Source organism: Talaromyces proteolyticus (assembly GCF_021365285.1).
Source record: "Talaromyces proteolyticus strain PMI_201 chromosome Unknown BGW36scaffold_3, whole genome shotgun sequence".
In the NCBI taxonomy this organism is placed as follows: domain Eukaryota; kingdom Fungi; phylum Ascomycota; class Eurotiomycetes; order Eurotiales; family Trichocomaceae; genus Talaromyces; species Talaromyces proteolyticus.
The window spans coordinates 2478603-2505741 of NW_025764279.1; the positions used below are offsets into that span (position 1 = coordinate 2478603).

At 47.3% G+C, this 27139-nt stretch overlaps 9 protein-coding genes across 9 annotated transcripts; 3 read left to right on the plus strand and 6 right to left on the minus strand.

Moving 5' to 3' along the window:
• On the plus strand, nt 1-3328 carry BGW36DRAFT_289483 (uncharacterized protein; the record flags this gene model as incomplete). The annotated part of the gene is made up of 4 exons (XM_046210670.1): nt 1-532; nt 588-659; nt 712-930; nt 987-3328. 4 exons carry the CDS (start codon nt 1-3, stop codon nt 3326-3328), a joined length of 3165 nt encoding a protein of 1054 aa, XP_046075787.1.
• Nucleotides 3329-4530: 1202 nt separating this feature from the next.
• On the minus strand, nt 4531-6083 carry BGW36DRAFT_289205 (squalene monooxygenase; the record flags this gene model as incomplete). Its single annotated transcript, XM_046210643.1, has 2 exons — nt 4531-4799; nt 4859-6083. The coding sequence occupies 2 exons, from the start codon at nt 6081-6083 to the stop codon at nt 4531-4533; spliced, it is 1494 nt and encodes a 497-aa protein (XP_046075788.1).
• Nucleotides 6084-6433: 350 nt separating this feature from the next.
• On the minus strand, nt 6434-9470 carry BGW36DRAFT_372825 (uncharacterized protein). The gene has a single exon (XM_046215517.1). It carries the CDS (start codon nt 9318-9320, stop codon nt 6546-6548), a length of 2775 nt encoding a protein of 924 aa, XP_046075789.1. The 5' UTR covers nt 9321-9470; the 3' UTR covers nt 6434-6545.
• Nucleotides 9471-9792: 322 nt separating this feature from the next.
• On the minus strand, nt 9793-11633 carry BGW36DRAFT_356537 (putative tetracycline-efflux transporter; the record flags this gene model as incomplete). The annotated part of the gene is made up of 3 exons (XM_046213782.1): nt 9793-9863; nt 9922-11377; nt 11430-11633. 3 exons carry the CDS (start codon nt 11631-11633, stop codon nt 9793-9795), a joined length of 1731 nt encoding a protein of 576 aa, XP_046075790.1.
• A 725-nt stretch (nt 11634-12358) lies between these two features.
• BGW36DRAFT_290040 (putative mitochondrial ferrochelatase) lies at nt 12359-13739 on the minus strand (the record flags this gene model as incomplete). Its single annotated transcript, XM_046210727.1, has 3 exons — nt 12359-12816; nt 12869-13445; nt 13506-13739. The coding sequence occupies 3 exons, from the start codon at nt 13737-13739 to the stop codon at nt 12359-12361; spliced, it is 1269 nt and encodes a 422-aa protein (XP_046075791.1).
• Nucleotides 13740-14095: 356 nt separating this feature from the next.
• BGW36DRAFT_290862 (putative DSB repair complex subunit Ku70) lies at nt 14096-16162 on the plus strand (the record flags this gene model as incomplete). The annotated part of the gene is made up of 3 exons (XM_046210799.1): nt 14096-14161; nt 14221-14829; nt 14876-16162. The coding sequence occupies 3 exons, from the start codon at nt 14096-14098 to the stop codon at nt 16160-16162; spliced, it is 1962 nt and encodes a 653-aa protein (XP_046075792.1).
• A 198-nt stretch (nt 16163-16360) lies between these two features.
• Nucleotides 16361-17425, minus strand: BGW36DRAFT_290584 (uncharacterized protein; the record flags this gene model as incomplete). The annotated part of the gene is made up of 2 exons (XM_046210770.1): nt 16361-16823; nt 16875-17425. The coding sequence occupies 2 exons, from the start codon at nt 17423-17425 to the stop codon at nt 16361-16363; spliced, it is 1014 nt and encodes a 337-aa protein (XP_046075793.1).
• A 1411-nt stretch (nt 17426-18836) lies between these two features.
• On the plus strand, nt 18837-23417 carry BGW36DRAFT_356541 (putative nuclear migration protein; the record flags this gene model as incomplete). The annotated part of the gene is made up of 2 exons (XM_046213783.1): nt 18837-19232; nt 19287-23417. 2 exons carry the CDS (start codon nt 18837-18839, stop codon nt 23415-23417), a joined length of 4527 nt encoding a protein of 1508 aa, XP_046075794.1.
• Nucleotides 23418-26065: 2648 nt separating this feature from the next.
• On the minus strand, nt 26066-27070 carry BGW36DRAFT_459121 (uncharacterized protein). The gene is made up of 4 exons (XM_046222038.1): nt 26972-27070; nt 26615-26910; nt 26387-26554; nt 26066-26335 (listed from the first exon to the last, which is right to left on the minus strand). Exons 1-4 carry the CDS (start codon nt 27042-27044, stop codon nt 26090-26092), a joined length of 783 nt encoding a protein of 260 aa, XP_046075795.1. The 5' UTR covers nt 27045-27070; the 3' UTR covers nt 26066-26089.
• Nucleotides 27071-27139: the final 69 nt, after the last annotated feature.

The following is a 27139-nucleotide window of genomic DNA, read 5'->3' on the forward strand; positions in this document are numbered from 1 at the left end:
ATGGAATGGCACCTGTCGACAGAGTCCTCGGCGTCAAATGCCAACATGTCTTCCCGACCGCCTCTCACTTCGCAACAGTCGAACTCCCTTCCCTCGACTCCGTATCAGCACACGCGTGGACTGTCTTTCCACTCGAGATCACCCTCACCACGTCGCCGAAGTACCTCTCCTCATTCCACCCACTCCGAGATCAATCCCCTGCCCTCTTTCAGAAAACCTCTCGGCGGCTGCAAGTATGAGACGGGGATGGCTTTCTTTCGTCGGCGGATGCCGTACAGTTTGGGAGGCGATTTATTACCACAAGAGAAACTTGGGATAAAACAGAAACTTGAATCGGAAGAAGAAGAAAAATTGAGTGCCGATATGCAGGCACTTTTTACCCAGCTATTACCGTCCACGGAGAGCGACGATCGCCGAAGGCAGCTTGTTCAAAAATTGGAAACTCTTTTTAATGATCAGTGGCCAGGCAATAATATCAAAGTCCATGTTTTTGGGTCTTCCGGGAATAAACTCTGCTCAAGTGATTCAGATGGTATTGCACCCATGTTATTGAGATGTGTTGTTTTTACTAACGCTTTCTGTGACAGTCGATATTTGCATCACAACATCTTTCAAAGAGTTGGAGAATGTTTGTTTATTGGCAGAGGTGTTGGCAAATCGTAAGAGAGTTCTGTCCATTTAGATTGCTTCACAGCTAACCCTAAATGAAAGATGGGATGGAGCGAGTGGTCTGTGTTTCTCATGCTAAGGTTCCCATCGTGAAGATCTGGGACCCACAATTGAAAATGGCCTGCGACATGAACGTCAATAATACATTAGCATTGGAGAACACTCGCATGATCCGCACATATGTAGATGTTGATGAGCGAGTTCGTCCTTTGGCCATGATCGTGAAGCATTGGACAAAGAGAAGAGTGCTCAATGATGCAGGTCAGTACTTCACTCTATACCGCTTTCTTCTCACACTAAGTCTTTGTTCATCACAGCACTTGGTGGAACACTTAGTTCCTACACCTGGATATGCCTTATCATAAACTTTTTGCAGACCAGGGATCCACCTCTTCTCCCAAGTCTCCAGAATCGGCCACATAAAACCAAGAAAGTAATCGATGGTGTTGAAGTATCTTTCGATGATGATCTGGACTCATTACAAGGATTCGGCAATGAAAACAAACAGACCCTCGGTCAGCTCCTATTTCAATTCTTTCGATATTATGGCCACGAGGTGGACTACGAGAAATCTGCCATCTCAGTTCGAGAGGGGAAACTCATATCAAAAGAAGGAAAAGGATGGCACCTGTTGCAAAATAATCGATTATGTGTCGAAGAACCATTTAATACCACCAGAAATTTGGGCAACACTGCAGACGATACTTCATTCCGTGGCTTGCATATGGAATTACGGAGAGCATTCAAGGCCATCTCAGAGGTCAATTTGGAGAAGTGCTGTGAGCAGTATGTATTTCCTCCTGAGGAGGAACGTGTTTGGGAGCGGCCACCGCCCCAGCCACGGCCAATCCTGACACCCACGTCGTCACACCCCTCTTCCCGAGGCGGCAGAGGCAGTGGTCGTGGAGCCAGGCATTCAAATCAGTATGGTCGCGGAGGAAGCAATTCTGCACGTCGTTCATCTAGTGCAACTAATCGCAGTAGCAACGGCAATTTTCGCCCTCACCACGTCCAGGTCAACCCGGATATGAATATCCATGCCCAACAGGCGCAATACCTACTTCATGACCAGTTGTACCAACAGATTCAGATATTGCAGGCACAAGAGCAAGAGCTGCGAATGCAACTACATAACCAATCTCTATTGACTGGACGGGCTCCACCTGTCCTCATTCGCCAACCCCTGATACAATTTTCATTTCCGCAGCAAGAGGTCCCTGCAGATGATAACGCTCGAGCTCGAGCCGGCACAGTGAACCATCCACCATTGGGTTCCCTCCGTCCAGGAATGTTCTATAATCCGGCATACTTGCCACTCGCCACGCAAAGTGTCCAGGGAAGCAACACAAACCCTTCGTCTCCATCGCTGTCGTCAGCAGTTCCAGATCTGCAGCGAAATCCTCGTCGTTCATCGATTGCCAACGGTTCGCCCAGTGGGTCACTGCGATCTCACTCCCAGCCCGCGAGACCTGTGCACTCTCCGGTGATGCAGAATTTTGCTGCTTTGTATTCACCGGTCCCATTGAATGATGGCTCGAGAGATCGATTCCAACCTGGATCCCCAAGTCGAAGTACAACAGAAACTGATTCGACCTTGCAAAGCCCCTCGCTGTCGGCTATGCCTGCTTCCGCCCTTCTTGAAGAACATCGACCTTCCGAATATTTTGGCTTTTATGTGACACCACAACAATACCAGCAGACCCTTATGGCCATGCCTATGCCTGCAGCAGCTTATCCTCAGACGCCGGTGGATTACCGCCATACAGCTCTGGCTTATCCCGATCCTTTTGGTGCATATCCTCTACCCAACGGGCAGGCAGTGTCACCCTCCATGGTCTCGACCCCAAGACAAGCAACCGTTCGTGACCGTGGTCCTCTAATAATTGATGGCTCTGTTCCCCCGCAGGACCCTAAGACATCGTCACAAGGCGACTATACAGATCAATATTCTAACTTAGCTGCGTCTGTACCAAGTGACGTGGAAACCGGGTGGGAATCCCCTTCCAGGGCATCGGATGCCTTATCAGCCGGAGCACAAGAGCCAACAACGTTCGAAATGGATCCTCTTTCATCAACAAATAGCATTCACCATACGGCCGGAGGGTTAGACTCTGGCCTAAGTAATCAACTTCAGGGCTTGCAAGTATCGCGCTCTGACGGTATTGATGATGTACAATCTGTTCGTGATCGAAAGGTAACGAAGCCCGGACAACTTAACGGAGAATCACCCACCAAACCACCTGCCCATCAACGCCAGTCCAAGTCACCGGAGAAGCTGTCAGCAACGGGAAACCCTCATTCGAATAAGGAATCTTCTCCTACCTCCCCTACAACAAAAAGCCGGACGAATGGGTTGGAGTCCGACAAGGTGAACGGTGTTAATCACAAAATAAAAGCGAAATCTGCGCAAGAACCACAGCCTGTTCCATCAGTATCATTGCTGAGTAAAAGAGACACCCAACCTGCTTCTCTACCACGCAAGCCTGAAGTGTTGCCCCCTATTCACAACGGCCGGGATAGCGGAAATACAAATATGAATGGTGGCTGGCAGACAACCAAGAAGAAACATAAGCGGAACGCAAAGTCCATGGCGGAGGTTCAGCAGACAAATATGGGGGAGTCCTTCCCCCTGGAGGAGTCTCTTCGGAAGGGGGGATGAGAATAAATGAGACTATACCCGGTGTTTTCAATTTTTCAAATTGAGCCTAAAACTCAACATTGCCGCTTCTGGACACCTACGGAAGAATGTTGGAATCATCGCGATTTTCATTTCTCTAGCCTTCAAACCTTTGTATCATGATGCCTCGAGCTGAGGTGTTTTACGGATTTCATTGGCAGTTTTATGCAAGATATACCACCTGATTTGCAAGTTCTGTTTCCGTTACTATGTTAGTGTGCTGGCAAATTTTTACCCATGCGAGAGGGTTTGATGAGTCTTTTTTTCTTGCTGCATATTTTCAGGTGGTAACTACGGTGTTCCGGAGGGTGCATTCAGGGGTTTTTTTGCATCGCAGGCGAGCGAAGATACGATATCAGACTCTGTCAGGCTTTGTTTTTCCATCAATCCAGTTGAACTTTTCAACAGTGTACCTAATTATGACAACATAGAAGAGAGCGTGACATGGCTGCAAGCCAAATACATTTGGGATTACGAAGAATTTCCCCCTAATTTCCTCCCCAGTTCTTTAAAATCGGCTCCCGCTAAAACATTCAACGTAAGAGGATGGAATAGTTACCCTTGAGCTCTTATATCATCCGCTGCCCCTTCCTTAATCTTCCTGTTCTGTCTTTCTAAGCCACTGGAGTGGATGATGTATGACGCGTACGACGTGGAAGTCGAAACCATCAATCTTTCAACAGAGTTGAACAGAGCCACTCGCTTGAAATCAACTATATCAAATGTACATATGTAAGACTTGCATTGATGCCTCTATGAAATAAGAGAATTATAGAAAACGACGCAATTTCACCGTTGTAAAGCCCCGCGAATTGGAAACTTTATTGACAGAACAGAGTACATTTCAAGTTTCTTTTTATCCTTTGTATTGATTATTAGGTTCGTATGTAAAGTGGCGTGGAGTATATGCGGATATTTTCTATGTACAGAATGAAAAGTGTATCAAGAAACCCAAACACACACATAAGTGCGTCCATAGGGTTGGGATCTTGATGATTAGTGTATCTGCCAAAACGAAGAAAGAAAGAAAGTCTCGTGTTCCAACCGAAAGTAGCATATGAAGAAAGATGTTTCTTAGAACCCCATGGCATTAAAAACAGGTAATTTGAATGGGCAGACTGAAAAGGGGTACACGCTTTTTTTTATTGTGAAAATTGGATTTGATAATAGCAAAACATTGTTTGCTACCTCTCCAATTCAGCGAATATGTAGGGCATTATAACAACGCATGCGGTGTATAGAATAACAAATGATCGCAGAAACGCCACAGGCATTAAATAAATGGGTGATTCGGCTATCATAACCCATATGGAGAGAAAGGCGACGGAGAAGAAATGTCGTACGAGCACTGACGGGTCTTTAATTATTCCACCGAGCATCCCGGCTGGCTGCTCGATCATGCCTAGCTCAAAATAGCGGAAACAGCCACGTTGAAGAACGGCGAGATTAGGATCTGTGGCATGTTAGAAGGGCTGAGAAATGTTGGGTGTGGAAAGAAAAGGGGTTAGTTACCGTTCCCTGCAAACACCGAGTACAATGCTTGGGCGAGAATGTTAATAACAGACGCAGCGTTCTTTCTCCTCCAATGGAATGTTTTCATCTTCTTCGTAACAAGCGGTGCGTCGGCGAATGTAGGTACATTTTCCGGACTCAGCAAGTCCTGCAATACTACCACATCGTTGAAGGCCACGGTCATGCCACCACCGGTAAGCGGATGTCGCATATTCGATGCATCTCCGAGAATTATCAAGCCGCGAGTCTTGTTGGGAGAGGAAGGTAGAAATGAGTTCGGCATCGATCGGAGTCCACCCTTTTCAAGGGCTGCGAGAAAGCTGGGTTGTAGACTCTCCGGAAGTGATGGTAATATCACGTTTCGCATATGGCCTTTGACACCTCCGTTCTGGACAGAAGCCGAGGGCAAGTTTTCGGGTATGTCTATTAAAGCCCGGGTTTCGTGGGTTCCAATCTGGTACATGAGCACTGGTGCGCCGTAGCCGATAAATACATGGCCGTGTTGTGGCATGGGTAGCTCTGCATCGATCAGTTCCATGCCCCAGAACTTCGACTTGACAACAGGAGTTCGCGGGTGGTATTCCTTTCGGAATTTAGAGGCGTAGCCGTCAGCGACAACGGTTAGAGGCGCGAAAAAATGCTGGTGTGCACCACCGACTGTGGCCTCAACGCCAATCACGTCGGAGTGGGACTTGATAAGGGTTGTAGCCGTGGCTTCGATGATGGTGACATTTGGTGTTGCCTTTGCAGCTTCTCGTAACTTCATGATAAAACGACCATGGTGAAAGGACCGGCCCTTGGGTGCAATGCCCGTCTTCTTATCCACCGGATACGGGATTTTCAAATGTGTGCCGCGTAAAATCACATTGTAACCGTCGACTGCAATGGCGTCGATACCTTCCAGGCAGCCCTGCAGCCCCAGCTTCTCGAGCGCCTCAACGCCTCCAGGTTGAAGCAGCTCTCCAACAATGCGATCGGGTTCCTTCAAAGACTTTTCCAGCAGCAGCACCCTCCGTCCTTGCTTTCCGAAAACAGCTGCTAATGCACAACCGACGACTCCAGCGCCAATAATCAGAATATCGGCCTGGCGCTCTGGCGAACCCCGTGCGTCTTTCTCGCCATTGACGGTGATGGCGGGGATCGATGCTCGCTTTGTCAGGGTGGCCGCGGCCGCGCCTGTGCCTGAGGATGTGAACGCGGAGGTGGAGGTGGCGGTCACGGACATGGTTGCGAGGACGAAGAGGTTTCAAGGAGGGCTGAGGTTAGTCAGAAAAGCCAATGGCTCGTTATGCGCTCATATCAGACAGACCGACGGAGCAGAGGGAGAGAGAGCAGCAGCAGCAATGAGAATAATTGCGTGGATGATAATGACAATATTTTTGCAGGCGCTGAACAGCGAGCTTTTCAACGACACGAGAGAAGGCAGCGGCCACTAAGCAGCAGCCTGCACAGGGTGGCGTGACATGTGATAATCTTCCCCTGGCTTGCCTGTTTTGGCCTAGCCGGCACCCCGGCGCCGCCCGCCGTCTGATTCGCCGATCTACACGGCCGAATTGCATGACCTTCTTCACTTCTTCCTAATATTATTATCTGAAATTGATATGTCTTCAATGTGCATTGGAGTGAACTAGAGTTGGTTATATAGGTGATTGACTGAGAGTCGATATAGTACATGCATGGATTAGTATTATACACTGTATTCGTCCCCTTCTCGGACAACATCCACTTCCCTCCACGATTCGGTCTTGGAGACACTACTAGCCCTAGTCATGTTTTGAAGCAGGTATTCAAACTCGAGCTCCTCGTCCCAGTTGACGATCGTCTGCTTGACGGTGTGCAAGTCGATATCGCGCCACTTGTTGAGTTGTGGTTGAAAGTGTTTAGAGAGTCTTTTTCGCGTGGCTCGGCTTTCAAATCCGGCCATTTGGGGATCACCCTTCATTTTCCTTTCTACCATATCCACGAGAGTGTCGAGATTGTCATAATAAAATGTCTGTTTTCGGTATTGTATCTGGAACCTATCGCGCATCCGCATCCGCAGGATGGCGACAGATCGTCGCATCTCACTAACGAAACTTTCGCCGCAAGCAGACTCTCGCGATAAGGCTGTCATGATGCACCAACGAACGCCCTGGAAGTTCCCAGTCGCCGTGAAAGCACGTATGAACAATTTCATGCAGACGCCGTCAAATCTTTCATAACGGGCATATCGAGACTTGTATGTGGTAATCATTAGATCCAACGCGTCGTGGTGCCTTTCATGGCTGATGAGCCAGCGAACTATATTGATCATGAAATGATGCTTTAGTTGTAAACTTGGCTCTTCCCAGCAGAGGCCGTAGAGGCCGAATACGGCTAATTTGAGGACCTCGATGTCGGGTAGTAAAAGGTCACATTCCCTAATTTGGGAGAAAAATTTGGGAGTGATTCTGCGCTTGACTTCCCAGTGTTCGTCGACTAGATCCTGAGCCGCCTTGAGCCGCCCTGGTCCTGCAAGAGTTGCAATAATGGCTAGCTGGACATGATATGTTTTGAAGGTAAACTCGGAAATTTTGGCGACGTTGAAGGATCGTAGAGCCCCATTGTAACTGCCACTATATAGAGCTTGGAGCATTTGTGTGTGAAGTGAGAGGTAGTGGTCAATAGGTCGTTCATTAGTACGAACTCCTCGTACCATTCTGCGATACCAGCTCGGATGGCTCTTTTTATACGGAATCAAATTTGCCATTGAATGAGGAACCGAACGCTGATCGTATCCCATGACTTGCCGTGAGAATGCTGCCTGTTGATTCTTTGCTTTTGCTACATTTAGCATTTGCCAAAGGCCGACAGGACTGTGCTCAAGAGAACGTCGTCGCTTTTGCACCAACTTCATGAATTCGTCTTCATTAAATTTGACACTCCATTGGTGAGTTTCTCCAAGGGCTATAAAATTCTGAATATCCTGAGGGACGCCCTTTTCGAGATAAGCTATGAGAATGTGGGTATAGAGTACCTGGTCTGGAATGAGCCCATACTTCTCCACAGCCGTCACGATGAATTGATGGATTTCAGCAATATTATGGCTTGGCCAAAATTCCAAGAAAATGGTGTCAAAGGTTCGTGTAAAATTGTATTGATCACCAGAAGTGTATCCCCGCTCATGTAGTTCTTGAAAGCCCTTTTCGACCTCGGCCCAATTGCAGGATAGAGCATGTGCATGTAGCAATAATCCCATTGTTCTGCCAGTTAAAGGAATATTGTAAACATTTTGCATATCAGCTACCAGCGCTTCTGCATCTGCGAAGCGGCCGAAGCGTATGTATGCTTTCAAGACGGGATTGAAAAGCTTCTGGGTTGGGGTCTTTTTGAATCGCGGTAAGATCAATAGAAGCTTTTCAAGTTGCTGATTCATAAGATCAATATTCCTTGTCTTCTTCCAAAGGGTAGACAAGTAGATACCACAAAGTCCACAGTTGTGATCGTGGCGGATGCTTTTTGACATCAGGTTTGATGCATGACTTAGCCGCTGAGATTCAAGTAAGCATCGTAGTATTACCTCAATAAGGTAGGTAGGCAATTCTCTCGACTTGTAGTATTTCAGGTACAGCCGGGCAGTAGATTCCACAGCGCCGGCTTTTGCCAAGGAGACCAATAAGGCTTCCCACATACGATCATTTATAGAATCAACCTCTTCGAGGCGAGTGAATATGTGCCTTGCTATGAAGGCATTCCCACCATGACAATTAGCATAGAAAAGATATTGTGCCAGATCTCGTGTTTCAGGAGATAACGGGGCATCCAAAGGCATATGTTTCTCCAGAAGCAATTCCGCTGCTTCGATGATTCGGTCGAGTTTATAGAGGCGCCGCACACAGTCAAGATTTGGCGATCGTAGGTACGTGGTCACTTCCCAATGCTTCGAACGATCACGAACTTCCTTCGTTCTATTGCCGTGCATAGAATGGCCAAGTGCTTGAGACCATTTGTTCAACCGATACTGTGAATTCGAATCAGCATTTATGCTTGTTCGCTCTTGACTGATCCCTGATAAGCGGGCAGAATCGCTTGGCGTCAAATCGGTGAAGACACGTCTAATGTTGAACGTGCTAGTAGAATGGGTGGTAGAATCATCGGGTGTAGAACCGTCGGTTTTAGCATCCGCAAGCCCGGGGGAACGTTTCCTCCAGCCTCCATCCTTTAAGGAATTCAGCCCCTCGAATTCTCCTGCTTCTGCTGCTTCCACCATAAGTTTCAACTTTCTGGCCGCAGAGGTAGCATTGTAATAGGGAGCCGATGTTCGCAGGGTTCGCTTGTTTTCGATAATTTGCTCGGCGATAGCCACGCGTCGCTGGACATCGTACGTAAGTGCAGCGACCGTACACACGCTTCCAAGGGTCGAGCCAGCTAAGGCCAATTGTCGTAGAATTCGGAGGGCATTTTTTGAGGGTATGGCCACTGCTTTCGTACGCCGAGGCAGCATGACCTAAATGGTCCCAGATGGCGGAATAGATTCAATGAGGTGTTAATCGATGCATGAAAAGATGGTAAATGGTAATACAGAAGTCACGCGGTTGGGAAAAAGAAAATGACCTAGGTGTTGACTTGGTTGTTGAAGCTCCGGCCGGGGAGGTCGAGAGACGAGAGGTGATTGGGAAATTTTTTCGGACCGCACCGGCGCTGACCAGCCAACATCATTAAACTGCCAAGCATCGGTATTTAATTAACCTTCTCTCTTGGTCACGACGATTGCATCAAGTTTTTATATTCGATGATTATCCAATAACCTTTGGAGTTGTGATGGATTTACTAAGATCTCATGTTCTATTATATCCTCATCAATTGATGCATTGCAAGGAGCGTGTAAAAAGCGAATGCCAAATTTCTCTACTCTGCATTGTGAGGCAGCCTCTAACTGAAAATCTACATAGAAAACAAAAGACAATATATCAAGATCAATCTGCTATATTAACATCTTCTGTAGATTCCGGTTCACGACTAGCTGGAGGTGTCGCCGGTAAGTAGACTAAGAGACCCAAGTTAGAAAAATGGATGAGATGAAATTCAGTGGGTTGTGAACCTACCTCCAGGCACAATAAAGAAGCTCAGAAGAGCTGCAAGTCCGAATACCGATGCTAGACACACAAACACAGTCTGCGTAAATTTGCCAACGGTGGCGCTGTAAATTAAATTAAAGATAATGGGAGAAATCACCCGAGCGAGTGCATGTAGGAGACCCGTGGCGCCTAATATTTCGCCTGTACGGCTGGCAGGTACATGCTTCGTAATCGATGATTGTAGAGTAGGCGAACCCATCCCTCCTAACGAAGCGACTACAGCTGAAAGCTGGAAAACAGCGCCGCTGCGCGAAAGCGAATATCCGATGTACCCCAAAAGCTCAAATAGAATCGCAAGCTGGATACAAGTAATATCTAGCCTATCCGACCCAGAGTTGGTTTGCGTGCTTTGCTGTGGCCCACGTATAAGTCGTGTCACCATGGGGAGAATGACAAGTAATGTAATGACGCGTGTAATATTGGTGATTGAAATGAAAATGCTGGTCTCGAAGTTGTGCCAGCCAAACATGTATTCAGCATAGAGAATGATAATTTGCATAGTGCCCATGGCCACGCCGAATATCAAGGTGTCAATGGAAGCTATCAAGATGAGATTCCTGCGTAGGGATTTGAACATGGTCCGTTCCTCAAATGAGAACGATTGCAAATTGTCAATTGTAGGAAACAATATTTTGAGTGGCGTGAAAATGTTTACAGGGTTTATCTCGATCAACAGACTTTTCAGAAAGCTATGGTCATACTGTAACTGTTTTGTGCGGTGCTTTTGTTTTGCGGCCTGTTGGCGCTCTTTGGACAGGGACTCAGGGATGATAAATAGCAGCACCACGAAATAAATGCCATGGAAACACAAGACCGTGTAGAACATCACAATGATACTTCCGGTGAGCTTTATTAAGAGGCCGAACAAAAACGGACCGATGGCGATTCCACCAAATAAAGTCGCGTGGAAGAATCCAAACACAACATTTCTTCGCTCTGGAGAGGAGCAATCGGCTCCGTACGAATGCGCCAACGCGAGGGCTAATGTGAATGAGCCGCAAACGCCATCAAAGAATGCGCCGACCAAAAGAAGGGAAATCGGCGCGCTTTCGATTTTTGCTGCGACATATGCAGTAAAAGCCTCTGCCACAAGGGTTCCGAAGACACAAAGTGACAGAAGCAATGTGCGTCCATACCGATCGGAAAGGTGACCTAAACGTGGACTGACAATTGCCGAGAGCAACCCTGATATGAGGTTGATATATAGTAGAAACTGTGACGAGCCTGCTTGAACTTCTGGTATGGAGCACTGGTCGTTATTATCGCCAAGTACCACTGGGAGATAGGTGAAGGTGGGATCCTTGGAAGCCCGCTCGGCAAAATAGTCTCGACACACGAGACTCAGGATGAGATTGACTCTTGGAACGACTATACCACCATATGCGGTTGTAAATAGAAACAATGGAAACACAATCCACCACACCTACACGCGTTAGTATCGCTAGAATGAAATAAAAGGTGGAATATCATCATACCGATGGTCGCCTCCATGCCGGCTTCCGAGCAAATTCGCTCGACCCTAGCCACGGCCTATCAAGGCCATCGTCGGGCTCTGGAGTGGTCTCTGGTAATAACGGAGCAGTTTCGGTTAACACAGAGTCCCGAGCTGTGTTTTGCTCTCGATATAGTAGGCGCGCATCTTCATCGGCTTCAACGACGAACGCCGCCTCAGTCTCCATATTGGGGCGCCAATGTTGTTTGACAAGTTGGTTCAATGAAAATGGACTTAATTATGTAGGGGAAAAGCCATGCCCTGTGCTATAGCGCTACAGTGATAATAAAGGATGCTCAGCGAAATGGATTTAACTTGCATCCCTGGACTCACGAGAACATCGACGATCCGCGCAACAGAGGATAAGGTTGAAGTTAGGACCACGCCTGGGGTCCGGAATTCGCGGGTTGTGTTGTCTGTGATTAAATCATGCATGGAAAGTTGGCAGCGCATGCAAGTTCTCAAACGATTAAGTTGGTTGAACGGCGGTGCTAGCGCGCTGGCGTGCTGTCTTCGAGTTGCTGACGAATTTACGGCTCTAGATTGACTGCGATAAGGACTAGCATCGGCCCCGCCGGGCGTTGGAATCTCGGACGGTTTTTAGTCCGGGATGAAACTAGGAGAACGACGACTGGAAATGCATGTTACAGTATTTGAAAGCCCGAGGCTAATCAAAGCTAATCAAGCTAAACCTGAGAATGTTGACGTCGCACGAGCGTCTGGCCTGTAGTTTGAAGAACAATGTTATTGTGTTGTTGTAATACCTGGCGGAGACGTTGGCTTATCTCCGCATGGGCATTATTAGCACGTCAGTTTCAATGTTCCATACACAATGTGTACTATCATGACTCTCTTCACTCGGGTATGTTATGCTGTTGACAGTAGTTGGCTTCAGCTATCCCCTAAGGGTATCTATCGTACAAGTGGCCCAAGCTGGTCTCCAGCGAAAAACCTTTTCTGCTCCAAACACCGCTCACTGGTACAGCCTTGACACCGCAGTGTCATCTGTCTGGAGCATGTCTCCCCCGACTGTAAATGATCTCGAGCAATGTCGGCCAGCGCACGGATGAATGTTGGGCTGCCGTTCAGACTTTCTGCTCGTTTCACTCCCGGATGACCAGCTTCACCAATAACCTCTTTGTCGAGCTCGTAGAGAGTCTCGATATGGTCGCTAGTGAAGGCGATTGGGACCAGTATCATATCTGTGAATCCTTTCTTGACGTAATTCTCAACCGTGTGGCTGGTTTGCGCACCCTGCCATGCTGATGGCCCAACTTGTGACTGCCAGCAGAGTCGATAAGGATTCTTAAAACCAAGACGCTGCATAACTGCATGGACGGTAGCGGCAACCTCCGCAGTGTACGGATCACCTATACTTGTCAGTATTTCTTTGAAAGAAAAATAGCATATAAAGCTACTAACCTCGGTTTACGACACTCATAGGCAGACTGTGAGCAGAAAAGAGGAGCAAGACCGAGGATCTCTTATCTTCCGGGTACGTAGCCAACCGATCTTCAATGAGCTTAGAAAAAGCTTCCACCAGACCGGGATGTGTTGGCCACCGGTCAATGACGCTCCATTTGATAGTGCCTTTTGAATCTTGCCCTGCACGAGGCCCTTCTAATCGGTTCCTCCACCTCCACAATTCATTGAGAGAGCTTCCGGTGGTGGAACATGAGTATTGGGGATATTGCGTGAAAGCAACAGCTCGGCCGCCGTTTTCACCGCCGAAACCATCCTCAAGGAGTTTATTGTACATCTCCTCTGTAAGCGGAGCCGCATAGCGGAACGCAACGTATGGTTTATGTGGAGCAGTTTCGGGTGATATCTCGTCGAGGATCTTGCACATCTCTTCGCATTGATGTTCCGACCATTTGCGGATTGGCGAGCCTCCGCCAATTGCTGAGTATTGCTTTTGAATTTTTGGGGTTCGTCGACGAGCGAGGAGTGGGCCAATGTACTTTTGAAGCGGCCCTAGAGGGATTAAATCGCCATCGGCCTGTACAAGCCTGATGTTAGTGGAACACGTGCTGTCTGTCAATGAACATCTTAAACCTACAAAAAGACGGCTGAGGAAATCTTCAACGTCCTCGGTTTTTGATGGGCCACCCATGTTCAGAAACACCATGGCAGTCGGCCCTTTAGAACCCTTTGTGGGCGGTGAGGTAGAGGTTGCTAACCCATGCCTCCGAGTCCATTGGCAGGCCAGAGCCGGAACCGTGGGCTTGGTTGTGCTGTGGAAATTGGTTGCGAGGATGCGCATTGGCAGCATATATTGATTGCGCAGCGCCATTTTCGAAATTTCGCTTCTAACAAAGGTGACGCTGTGTGTCTTGAGTTGAATCATCTAGTGGCTAAGCTGACTGCTAAATCGATTTGCGGCGCAGCCGAGAAGCCGACGGCAAGCTTGTCCTCTGTCGCCCGCATCGGGCCAATCACGGCCTCGGTAGAAGTCAGCCTGGCTTGGTATTTGCGGAGAGCGTCACGTGAGTTTCGCGTCTTTCGCGTCTGCGTCATCAGCGGGGGCACGTGAAGAAAACGCCAGGCAGCAGGAGGGCAGGAGCTAATCATTAATATTAACAAAGGCACAAGCACGACAGAGGTAGCTGCTCTTACATCCCAGGAGATGCAACAGCCCAAGCTTGCACAATGAGTGACAATTATCCACCCCCAGAGGAAGACCCATACCAAGAAGATGATGAAATCGATGATGCTGTATGCGCGTGGGAATTCTTCAAATTCAATATGAGAGCTGACCGTAGTTACCGTCCTAGGGTTATAAATCCGTCAAAGACGCGGTGCTTTTCGCCATCGATATCAGCGATTCTATGTTGAGATTACGGCCGTCAGCCTCTGAAAAGGAACCGCCAGAGTCGCCGGCCAAGGCTGCTATCAAATGCGCTTATAGTTTGATGCAGCAGCGCATCATCTCGAACCCAAAAGATATGATGGGGATTCTGTTTTTTGGAACAGAGGCTTCGAAGTTCTACAACGAGGATGAAAATAGCCGAGGCGACCTGTCGTACCCCAACTGCTACCTATTCACAGACCTGGATATTCCCGACGCGGGCGATGTGAAGAAGTTACGCGCATTAGCTGAGGAGGACGAAGAGGAGGACCAGATCCTTGTTCCGTCAAAGGATAGGGTCTCGATGGCTAATGTGCTGTTTTGTGCTAATCAAATATTCACCTCAAAGGCCTCCAACTTTCTTTCCCGGCGGCTCTTCATAGTTACGGACAATGATAACCCGCACGGGCAAGACCGAATCATGCGATCTGCTGCTACAGTCCGAGCAAAAGATTTATATGACCTTGGAGTCATTATTGAACTGTTCCCGATTTCTCAGCCGGACCACGACTTTGATAGGTCAAAATTCTACGATGTATGTCTACTGAAATTTGACGAAGACTTTCACTAACATGAACGAGGATATTATTTATAGAAGTAGTCCTAATGATCTAGAAGCCTCTGGGTTATCCCCAGCCTTGACTCAGGCTCGCACCTCAGGCGGTGACGGCATCTCATTGCTCAACTCCCTTCTCTCTTCAGTGAATTCAAAATCAGTCCCTCGCCGAGCTCTTTTCTCAAACGTTCCATTAGAATTTGGCCCGAACTTCAAAATATCGGTGACTGGCTACCTTCTTTTCAAAAAACAAGAACCCGCTAGAAGCTGCTTTGTCTGGCTTGGAGGCGAAAAACCCGAGATCGCAAAAGGTACAACGACTCAGATGGCAGAAGATACTGCACGTACAGTCGAGAAAGGGGAAATACGCAAGGCATACAAGTATGGTGGGGAGCAAGTCTCTTTCACCATCGAAGAGCAACAAGCATTGCGCAATTTCGGTGATCCTGTCATCAAAATAATCGGGTTTAAACCTTTATCTTCCCTTCCAATCTGGGCTTCTATCAAACACCCAACATTCATATACCCATCCGATGAAGATTATGTCGGTTCAACCCGAGTATTCTCGGCCCTTCACCAGAAGCTCCTGCACGATCAGAAGATTGGAATCGTTTGGTTCATTCCTAGGAAAAATGCTGCCCCTGTCCTAGCTGCTATGCTTCCCGGCGCAGAAAAGACGGACGAGAATGAGGTTCAGGTATCTCCACCAGGGTTATGGATCATACCTCTGCCATTCGCGGATGATATTAGGCAGAATCCCGAAACGAATCTCTATGTGGCCCCTGAGCCGTTGATTGATCGCATGAGGACAGTTGTCCAACAACTTCAACTTCCCAAAGCCCAATACGACCCGCGGAAGTATCCAAATCCATCATTACAGTGGCATTATCGAATCTTACAAGCACTCGCATTAGACGAGGATCTGCCGGAACAGCCAGTAGACAAAACAATTCCCAGGTATAGGCAGATTGATAAGCGGGCTGGCGACTATGTCATTGAATGGGGCGATGAGCTTGACTCCCAATATCGTAAAATGTTCTCAGAACAGCCCAAAACCTCAACTTTAGCAAAAAGGGCGCCAAAGGCCTCTGACACTTTGGCAGAAAAAGAGCATCCTGCGAAAAAGGTGAAGACTGAAAATGGTGCCCAAAACACCGCTGATGACGTTCTGAACCACTATCACAGTGGCCTTTTGTCAAAATTAACACTTCCAATCCTGAAGGACTTCTTGTCCTCTAAAAAGCTCTCCACGACGGGAAAAAAAGCGGATTTGATAGAGAGGGTCGAGGAATATTTTGATAAGAAGGGATAGCTGTGGCTTTTGCTTTTATCTAAAGACACGGCTAGTTATGAGATCATGAACACAACTCTATCGTCTTTGATATATTTCTAGGTCGTGTGTATATCTCCAATCACTGCACATGTGTAGGCTGTATTGTGAGTCTAAACTGGCTGCTTTTATCAATTGTTTTCGAGCACTTGCAAATGCTAGGTGATGGCTAGTTGATAACTAGTTGTCGACTTCAGCAGCTGCGTCTTCGTCGCTATTCACATCCTCACCGTTGGCGATGGCTTGCTCCCGGCGTTTCTTGACTCTCTCACGTTTCTTTTCCAACAGATAATTCAGCTTCTTAGCCACATTGAAAACACCGCCAGTACCTGCGCCGCACGCCGCGCATGACGGATTTTTCCGATACCGTTGTAGAGCACACGGCTCGCAGAAGTAATGGCCGCATTTTGTAACAATGGGACTTTTATAATCGCTCTTGCAGATGATACACGCGAAGGGAATGCTCTCTAATAGCTTGTTATCCTCGTCTTCATCCTCTTCTACTCCTTTGCCCCTGTTCTCCTGAGATGCGACAGTGCGCCCGGCAAGCTTTTTGCCCTTCGTTTTGATTTCCCAGTCTCGATCAAGTTGCCACCCATGAGCATATGCCTCCCGGATATGAGCGAATTTACACGAATCTCCACTAGGTAAAGGTTAGTATAGACATGCAAAAGTCAGATTGGGTACTACTTACAATCCACAGAATCCTGTCTGCTTGTAATCCTTACATACATCGGGAGCCATGTCTGTGAAAGTGACGGTACGAATATTGGTCGCTGCTTTCATCGGACCGAATTGCTTTGTAGGGGCATCGGGATTCTTGCGAACAAAGGACTGGTAATTCGTCGTGCCCTTGTACGTGCCATCCGATGATGGAGCCACTGGCTGAGTCCTTGGTTTCCCGAGTAATTCCTTCTCGTTGAGGCCATTCTCGTTTCCTTCGTCGTACCAATTCGATTGCTTCGTGGCATCGTTCGAGGCGACCAGCGGTGCTGCAGCTGCGTATACAGCCTCGTCGCCAGCTTTGGAATGAAGTTTGTTCGCGGTAGATGATGCAGTCACCACCGCATTTTTCCGACGCCTTTTGATTCGTCTACCTTCCTCGTCGTCGGACGATGTGAAGCCGGAATCTGATTCGGAGGCTGGTGGTGGCGTCGCGGGTTTCTTGCGCGAGCTGATTTTCGCCTTGGCAGAGCGCTTCTTGAAGGTCACTTGAGGAACATCAGCTTCTCCATTGCTCGGCATTGCTTCTGCTTTCTCTTCTGTCATATTGCAAGTATTCTGAGTGTATGTCGTGGTGGCGTTGTTGCGTTATCAAGTGTGGCTCGTGGCAACTAGTTGAAGGTTGATAACTAATAATTATTTGGGGTTCTGAGTCAGCTGCCTGACGTCACATGATTGTGCCAAGACTGTAGTACAGCCACTCCTCATTCGGGCCTAGTACGCAACCCTGCAATTTCTCGCTTTCGCGCCATAGCCAGTTTAGGCTAAGCTTTGTTTATCGCCGTTTTATTCTTTGGCCGCATTCACATACGAAGCGTCATCTTCGATTGGACTCGGAGTAAATAATTTGCATATTGACAATGTGCCTGCCAACAAGCAGGCTGGTCTAGAGCAGGGAAAGTTAAATCAGATTAAGATTTGGTCCTGAACGTGCCATTCGGGTCGCACCACGATACATCTATTATTACGTAGCGCAGCCAGCGTATTAAGGACGGCGGAATAGCAATGCTACTGCGGCAGCCGATAATTTACAGGTCCCATACGCGACGATACAGATCCTGCAATGAAAACAATAATAATAAATAATAAATAACTGTTCAATAATATTAGTCTTCCTCACACACACGGCCCATGCAAGGTAAGACTGTGGTATTGGTAATATCAATGCTTGCAAGGGTGGCTCCCGCAGGCCAAGTCCGACTGCCTCCTAACTAACTTGGTGCCTGCTGCTAATATTCTCTTCAGTCTTCTGCTGCCCTTCCTTTTCTCTTCCCCCTTCCCTGTGTTCCCCCGCCCAGCGGAGTCGAAACAGTCGCGTTCGACTTCGTTGCAACATATTACTCTCTTTTGTCGCTCTCTTGTTATTTGCCTTCGTTTTGTGCACCCATTGCATCACCACACTGCCCTCCTGGCGCGGCCTGTACAGATCTAGTGCTGTGTTGTGGTTGGACTGCGACCCGTGTGCGCGCCCGCCCGCTGCCCCAACACCGCCGACCACACAAAACGCGTACCAGACTCGCCCATTGTTGTCAGGTTGATGTGCCTGGGTCTGGAGTCAACAAACAATCCGACGCCAGTTCTCCCTCTCGCTGCGATCGCCCGGACGCCGTGCTACACCACACCAGCAGCGGCCCTTGATTGCACTCCTTGCGAATCGTGTGCGTCTGGTGAGACCTCGTTAATGCCAAGACCGATAGCCGCGTACTAGACTTCGACCTACACGCCAGCACAGAGTCCGCGACAGATTGCCGACGTTGTTAGTAATAATAGGTAGATAATGCCCGCCGTCTAAACGGGATCCCCATCGAAACCTCGTGCGGAAGGCACACCGGATCAGCATCAAACACCCTGCGACCGATTTACTCTTCAGGGACCAGCGACCGCTCAATATCGCGCTGGTGAACTGGAGGGGAAAACTCACGTTCGCTGAAACATGGAGGACCCTTTTGTTTCGAGCCCAGACGGGGCTCCGGCATCGCGAGAACCGCATCGCTATTCTTCTTTCGACACGCAACTCTTCACTTTAAACGCATCGTCCCCGTCGCAGGCCAAGCGAGCCCTGGAAGCGCATTTAGCAGAAACTGAGCGGCGGCTACAGGAGGCTTCGAAACTAGGAACTTCGCTCATAAACCAGCAGAAGGAGCTCTCTGACAAACTCAAGGAAGTCGAACAGCAGCGCGATGATGGAGAAATCGGACCCGAACTACGCCAGAAGCTTGTAGATTTGGAAAAAGAATACAACGAGATAGGTCGTGAAAGCGCTCGTGCTTTCCTGGCCCCGAAGCGAGCAATCAGCGGTGGAGATGCAACCCCAAGCGTTGATTTACGCGTAAGAATATGCATTCATCTAGGAAATTGGATAAAGACTAACACCCCTCATTAGTCGCCCGCAGCGTCTGCCGTATTCACCAGTCAAGCAAGTGCGTCCCCATCAAAAGTCAGTGTGCCTTCACGCAAGCAACGCAACCAACCCTCTGGTCGCGTGCACGACATTGAATTTGCTACGGAAATTTCGACATCACTTCTGGCTCAAGTTCGTCAACTACAGTCACTCCTGGCTGAACGGGAGGAAGCATTGAAGGCTGCAAATTTAGAAACTTCAAGGCTTGAACTTGAGGCCGAGGGATTCACGCAGAGAATTCGCACTCTAGATGAAAGTGAACAACGATACAAAGACGAGAATTGGAGCCTGGAAACACAAGGCCGTGAACTCATGGCAGCTGTTAAGGAGGCTCAAGACCGCGAGACCAAGTTAAATAGCGCTCTGAGTTCTCTAACAGCTGAAAAAAGGGGGGTGGAACGTGAATTGGAGGAGTTGAAGCAGAACAATGGAAAGCTTATGGAAGACCAGGCCGCTGCACAGAAAGCTCATGACTCTGAAACCCACATGCTCCGTAGAAACTTGACCAGTGGAGATGCGGAACGACTTACACTTCAAGCCAAAGTCGAAGAACTGACAAACCAAAATCAAGAACTCGCCAAAGCAGTTGCATCCATGCGCAGCCGTCATGTAGAAGCGGAAACACCTCGACCCTTTCGACCCGATGCCGAGGATTCGGAGCCAGAAAGAGATACGCCTGATAATTCACCGCCTCCGTCACCTAACAAACAAACTCCAAGACATGGTCATCTGGAGACGGAGACTCTGCGAAGTTCTTTGGGCCATGCCCATCGGATGATCCAGAATCTTAAGAGCAACATCCATCGCGAGAAAACGGAAAAAATTGAGCTCAAACGTATGTTACAAGAAGCTAGAGATGAGCTGGAAACTCGCCGACGCGATAATGCACCGGGAAGTGGAGCTAAACGCCAGAAAATCAAGCCTGACACTTTCAAGAAACCCCTTCCCCGGTCTGATTTGCTTGGTCCAGGTAGAAGGGGCCGTACTGAGATTACCTTGGATGAGCCGGACTGGGAGGACCATACCAGTGAGGCAAGCCCAACTCGCACCGTCAGATCTAAAGCATCCCAACGAATGCGCTCTCCCAGAGGCAACACCGATGCCAGCGATGTCTACCAGACTGCTACCGAAGCTGAAGATGCGTTTGAAACGGCCAACGAACGAGAGACTGCAACTGAGAGCGAAGCATTTCAAACTGGGGTTGAGAGCATGGCTGAGGATAGCAATGAGGAACTTACTGAAACTGAGGACAGGGGAACTCCCCGTCAAGGCACATTGCGAGGCCGAAGAGTCCCGTCTCAACTTGCTCTGGCAAAGGCTGGCAACAGGTCTTCTTTCATGAGCACCGCATCGACCTCGGATGATGAGATTAGTGAGATTCACACGCCGGTACAGGCACAGTCTCAACGTCAACGTGTGAAGGCGAACCGGCCTGGCTACAGACGCATACGGCCGTCTGGCGAGGCACCAATGGCTTCCTCCATCCACGAAACGTCTAGTGCTCAAGACTCACCAGTTGGCTCCTTCCAGCATGAGAGTGCGATACCCATGGGTCAAAGCCTCTTCGCAGAACTCGAAGAACTTGGCAGTCCTGGTAGTGATGGTGAATTCGGTACACCCATCCGATCGACGCACATGTTATCCCAGCCATCAACCCCGCTTCAAAACTCGGTCATTTTGGACAGAGACAGTTCTCAGGTTCCATTGTCTAAGCGCCAGTCACAGATGGTGGACTCTTCTACAATGACTGAACCGTGGGCCCCCGAAGTTGCAGTAGCAGCAGAACAAGCTCCTACACGTGATGTGGTACTTGAAAAATCACTACTGCCCTCGGTAGACTCATCAACTCAATACACGCCTACCAAGCTCCAAACTGGGTTAAGTCCTGATCATTTGGCAACCGTCCCAACACCGCCAAAGACCATATGGGACGAGTCAATTGGAATTGGCAAAAAGGATATCAAGGAATTTCAATCACCAGTCAAGTTTCAGCTGGATGTTTCAACAATCAAAGCGGAAGAAACAGCGCCAGTCAACCCGAAGGTTCGCGAATTATCATTATCAACAATATTCAGCCAACAGACCGAACCCATTGCAGCCAAACCACGAGAGCCCGAGGTGGCGCTCATACCAGAAAAGACAAGGGAGTCAGAAGTAGTGCAGCTGTCAATCTCTTCGATATACAGCGAGCAGACCGAGCCTGTTTCTTTCCAATTGGCGTTGCCAGAACCCATTGTTATTGAGCAAAAACCCAGCCTTGACACTTCTCCAAAACCAGAAGTCGCCTTTTCGTCAATATACTCTGTAAAAACAGACCCATTGCCAATCAAGAAACAGACTTCTTCAACATCACTACCTTTGTCGATTTCTCCTATTCAATCAACTGAGACCTTGCCCATAGAGCCCGTCATCCTGGGAGTTACATCTGCTGCCTTTGTGGACGACTCACTTAACCGACCTGTGTCCGCTGTACGACGAACTGAACACAATCTATCACCTCACAAGAAGCCATCCACCGTTTTCATCTCAGAGGATGCGACTAGCGAAACAAGCCTCAGGGAGGGTGTTGAGAATCAACCCAACGTTCCAAACTTGCCTCTGAATGACATTTCTGGTAACAGTAGCTCTAGGGAAGTGAAGAAAATTACGGTACAAAATGCCGACCAGGCTGCTCAAACCATCCTGTCCTCCAAGCAAATTGATCAATTACTGCTGGACCGTGTGGCAGGTCGCCCATTCACACCATCGGAATCAAGGTCGGCATCCGGTCTAGATTCAACTTTCAATTCCCCTGGTGCTACTCCGAAGGCTAAAGCACCCGTTGTCGATATCAACTCAACCCCAGTCTCGCAGCTTAGGCGACCTAGTAGCTCTGGTAGCGTTAGAATCGGTTCTTCAGGAAGCAATCACCCCCCTCTTCCTGCTGATCACAGACAGGTCATTGCTGCCGCACAAACTACTCAAAATATGCCAGGCACGATGGGACCTCCTCTCGCTCCAGCATCAGCATATAAAACAAGCGTACGCCCTAGGACACCTAACGAGAATTCTACTCAACCCGCCTCAGTTCGAGCTAGGACGAGGCGTGCGAGTCAAACTTCAACCGCGCGGTCATCTTTGTCTTCTTTTGTCTCCGAGATTGATGTCAGATTCAACATGCAAGCGGGCGAGTTGCCCCAAGGAATACGACCTGGAACCGATCCACGTATGATTCAAGCCATAACCCAAACCATGATTGGAGAGTATCTTTGGAAGTATACCCGCAGGACAGTGACAGGTGACATGTCTAATACCCGACATCGCCGCTACTTCTGGGTCCACCCCTATACTCGCACGCTTTACTGGAGCGATCAAGATCCGTCTCACACTGGCAAAAATGAAAGTAGAGCGAAGAGTGTTGCTATTGAAGCCGTTCGTGTGATTACGGATGATAATCCATACCCTCCTGGTCTGCATCGCAAGAGTCTTGAAGTTCTCACCCCTGGACGTCGTATCCGGTTTACAGCTCCTACAAGTCAGAGACATGAGACTTGGTATAACGCTTTATCATATCTTCTTCTCCGAACTGATGATGAACGACCAGAAGACCAGGAAATGACGGCGGAGGATGTGGAAGAATTCAACCCAGGCATTCGAAGTCATTCGCGCCAAACTGGCCCCAGGATGTCTGTGTCATCGTACCACAGCCTGAAAACGAACACATCCAAACAACGGGCGACATCGTCTCTATCAATTCGACCTCCAGTAACTCCTGGTCGTGTATCACCGGCACCCAGCTCACAACAGAACTCAGCGCTTCGCCAAAGCACATCGTCACGCATCAGCAGCGTCTTCAATGCTACAATCAGAGGATCCTTTGCAAGCATTCGAGGAAGACATACACCAGTTCCTCTTGATGACCATGATACATATAACGCGGAGCACGATAGCGCGGAGGACCTTCGACAAGTCATTGAACGCCAAGAACGCGAAGCAGACCGTTTGGAGAATGTTCGTGCTTGTTGCGATGGTAAGTTTGGCAGCTACAATGTTATACGGCTTGAGGATTCTATTCTAATTTCTTATCTCAGGGAAACACGATGTCGGATCATTGTCGAGGACCAGTCGTTATAGTCCGGGGATGAAGCGTTTGTCGCATTCACATGGCCATCATCATCATTAATCTCCATCTTATCCTCATATTCCAAGTGGTATCTTGGTGTAATATTGCTTCTCCGTTTCGACAAAATTCTACAACGCTGAACTTTCCATTTATATACTGGTCAACGAGTTCCCTTTGTGTCTGTGTACGGTTTGGGTCCTTAATTCGCATCACTCGCAACTCTGGTTGTTCTACTCGGAGTTGAATCGGAGTTGAATGGGTTTTCTGAACTACAAATTGTTCTCTTAGGTCTTCAGTCTTATCGCTCTTTTTGATACTGTCACTATTAATATGTCTTGTCCTTCATTCTGTGTCACTCGTGAGCTCTAGAATTTCCATTCTAAGGTTCCTCCTGTTTGTCACATTCTTGATATCAACATCCTACGACCGTTTCTTTTCGACATTGAAATTTTGAAAGGTTTTCTGTTGAGGCCTTTCCTCGTTTTGTTCGAGATTGTTCACAAGTTAGAAACGGCCGTCACTCATTCGTTATCTCTTTATTCTTTCATTTTGTTATCTGTATCTTTTCCATTGCCAGAATTTTTAAACCCTTTCTGTTCATTTTTCTGTGCTTTCTTGCCTTTTGTGTGTTGTATTAGGTGTCCATGGCAAAATTGGTAATCAGAAGGATTGTGCACAAATTCCTGTCATATTCAATTTTGGATATTTCAATTAATTAATGTTCAAAAGGTGGGACTGAGAATGCAAGAAGCATATTACTCTTATATTGGCCATAGATAATTGCTGTTATTGTTTTTTCATTCGCATCATAAGGTTTCAAATGTATTTTTCTATGATATTTGCCAACACAAAATCGAATGGATCATTTTCTATCCTTCATATCCATCCTCTTCCACGGAAACCTGAGAACAAGAAATAGAGAAACTCTAGACAAAGCAAGCAAGATATACTAGCCTTAATTCAACACAATATTGTAAATCTACGATACGCATAAAATGTATTTAATGGTATGATATTATACAAATCTGTCACACCAGCTTGAAAATTAAAGAAACTTTCAACCTAAATCGAGTTTGACTACACTCACAAAAACAGCTTATTGGGTAGTAAGTGCTATTGATGATCCTACATATTCTCCTGGAGGGCATCTGGATTTATAGCATACTCTGTTAACACTTCTTTGGGGGAGGGGGGATATCTGGCAAGGTAAGTAGTAGACGTGTAGTTATAAATCCTATTTTTACTCCATATGGAATCTTATTATTAGCTTAGATTGATAGGCCACTACTAAGACATAGATTGATCAACAGATCACGGTTAATAGCCAGTAAAACAACACTAAAAATCATAAACAGATAATAATAATATAACCTACCAATAAATATCATACTAGTCATAATGCCCATAATATAACATTGTAAGAGTATGAGAATGTAATAGCTGGAATCACTTGCTAATAGGCTCTGAACTGCTTAAAACTAGAGGTCTCATTGCATTCATGTATTCGTTATAATATATGAAGCCCAGTAGTTGAGGTGCCATGTGCTGTACTCCTTCAGTATTGCTTCTTTGATGCCGTTGGGATCTTGGACACCATAAACCAGCCTTTCCTCCCAGTTCTACGGTTGCACTATCCAAGGATAGATATCAAGACTTCCACCGCAAATATGCTGGCTCATGATTTATTGTCTTGCTATTAGAAACGGCAAATATTGACCCGCGATTTGTAGGGCTATGGCAACCCGGCGCTGTTTCCTTCGCTTTGGGGAAGGTCCAACTAAAGCCATCCAGTCCAGAGTGCTCGGGGATCTGATTTGAAACAAATTGACGGACTATACTCCGGGCACCATCGGCACCTACAATTGGGTCAAATGCTGTTTTAGTGCCTTGATCGAAGGCAAGCCCTTGGCCCGCATCGAATGAACGCAGATGGCAACTCTAGCGAATGATTTCCTTAGGGATTGAGTTGAGAAACATTTCCCGCAAAGAAGCTCGATCAATCCCTGGTCGTCCAGGCGAGGAGCCCGTATTGGTTCTAATGTACATAGTAGATTCTTGTCACAGAACTTGAATACCTCGCTGTCAAACGAGCTTGCTATAAGGTTTCGTCCTATAGACTCCCTGCCTTCAGTGCGGTAATACCAGTAGCTGGATGCAAATCGAATGATCCACCTTGGCTGCGGCCATGTCTCGATTTTCATTAAAATTGAATTGTGGGTCATACATATTTGAGATGGATCTAATTAGTTAAAATTTGACGACCATCAGTTTATCTTGGAGATTTCATGTAAATTTTCGCGTATTGAATACCTTTATAGATCCTACTCCTGAACTTCCAGCGAGATATCATGGACCCTCCAAACTTTACTAACTCAATTACTATGCAGTGAGGCATCAATGCAGTTGCTTTGTATTTTTCCGGTGACTGTAGTGGAGTAGAATTTTAAAGTGATATGGATATAAATTGATAAAACAACAGACTGGATACACAGAGCCATATTTCTTTCCTTGCTTAGATGGTAGAAGCTCTGACAGTTCCAGAAGTTTGAAAATAATAGGTTATGGCAGGTACTAATCATATCTATTTCAAATGCATAGGTATAGTTGGTTTAAATATAAGGAGCACAATACAGCAAAAGGGCTGAAACTAATTTGTATAAGGCTAGGTAGCTAGGTGGTTACTCTACGATATGCATTCATTATCTTCTAATGCGCGCTCATCTCGATTATGTGCTTCGGGCTGTCGCTGGGCACGGAAACCGTCTAGTGTTTTTATTAGAAGATCCCGAAGGCGTGAATTCGATACCAAAACTCCAAGGGATATGCCAATGTCGTATACTGACAGAGCTTTTTCGATGAGTTGCTCTGCCTGGTCGCACAGCTGTGTTCTTTGATATTGTAGGGCTTTATTCAGCCGATCAGAGTGACCCTGAATTGTCACCATTAGCTATGTAACAAATCAGATGACAGGACACTATACACATTCACAGCTTTTAAGAAGCTCTTCGTTGATGTTCGTTCTAACTTGATATAGACTTTGCTGGTCATGTTTCCCATCCCCAAAGAATACGGGGTTCTGATTGAACATCGTATCACATTCAGCTTGAGTTGGATGGGAAATCTTATATCTCGCATCAAGATCTGCTAACTAATTTGGGAAATAAAGATGGATATTAGTATTTGTATTGATATTTCGAGCAATACGAACCTGAAAGCTGGGATCCGCTGCTGCCTCGATTCGCACGGATGGACAGGATGTATCTTTTATTGTTTCAGCAATGGCAAAAGTACCATCATGTGAAGGCATACTTGATGCATTGCAGGGAAATACAAGCGATGCCCCAAGATAATTCCCTAACGACAAACCTGTGTTCCCCTCTTGTTGTTGAAACTCCATCGCGGAGAGTAAAGGATCAAGGTGATTGTTTTGACTTTGATCATCATTGATGAAATTTTCTGGGGTGCCAGAAGAGCCTGATTGTTTTTCCGCTCTTGTCTTTTCACCTATACAAAATACCACAAAATTAGTATAAATCCTTAAAGTCATGTGTAGGTATTAACGCACGAAATTTCCGTTGAGCGAGGCGGTTTTGAATCTTTCTTCGTTCCGAGAAATGTGGCTGTCCTCCAATACCCATCGTATTTGAGTTCAAAAAAGAACCCATTATAGTGTTATTTAAGAAAAGGTGGATGAATCGACTGCTCTGCAACGCCTGGGTTATTTCAATGAGAC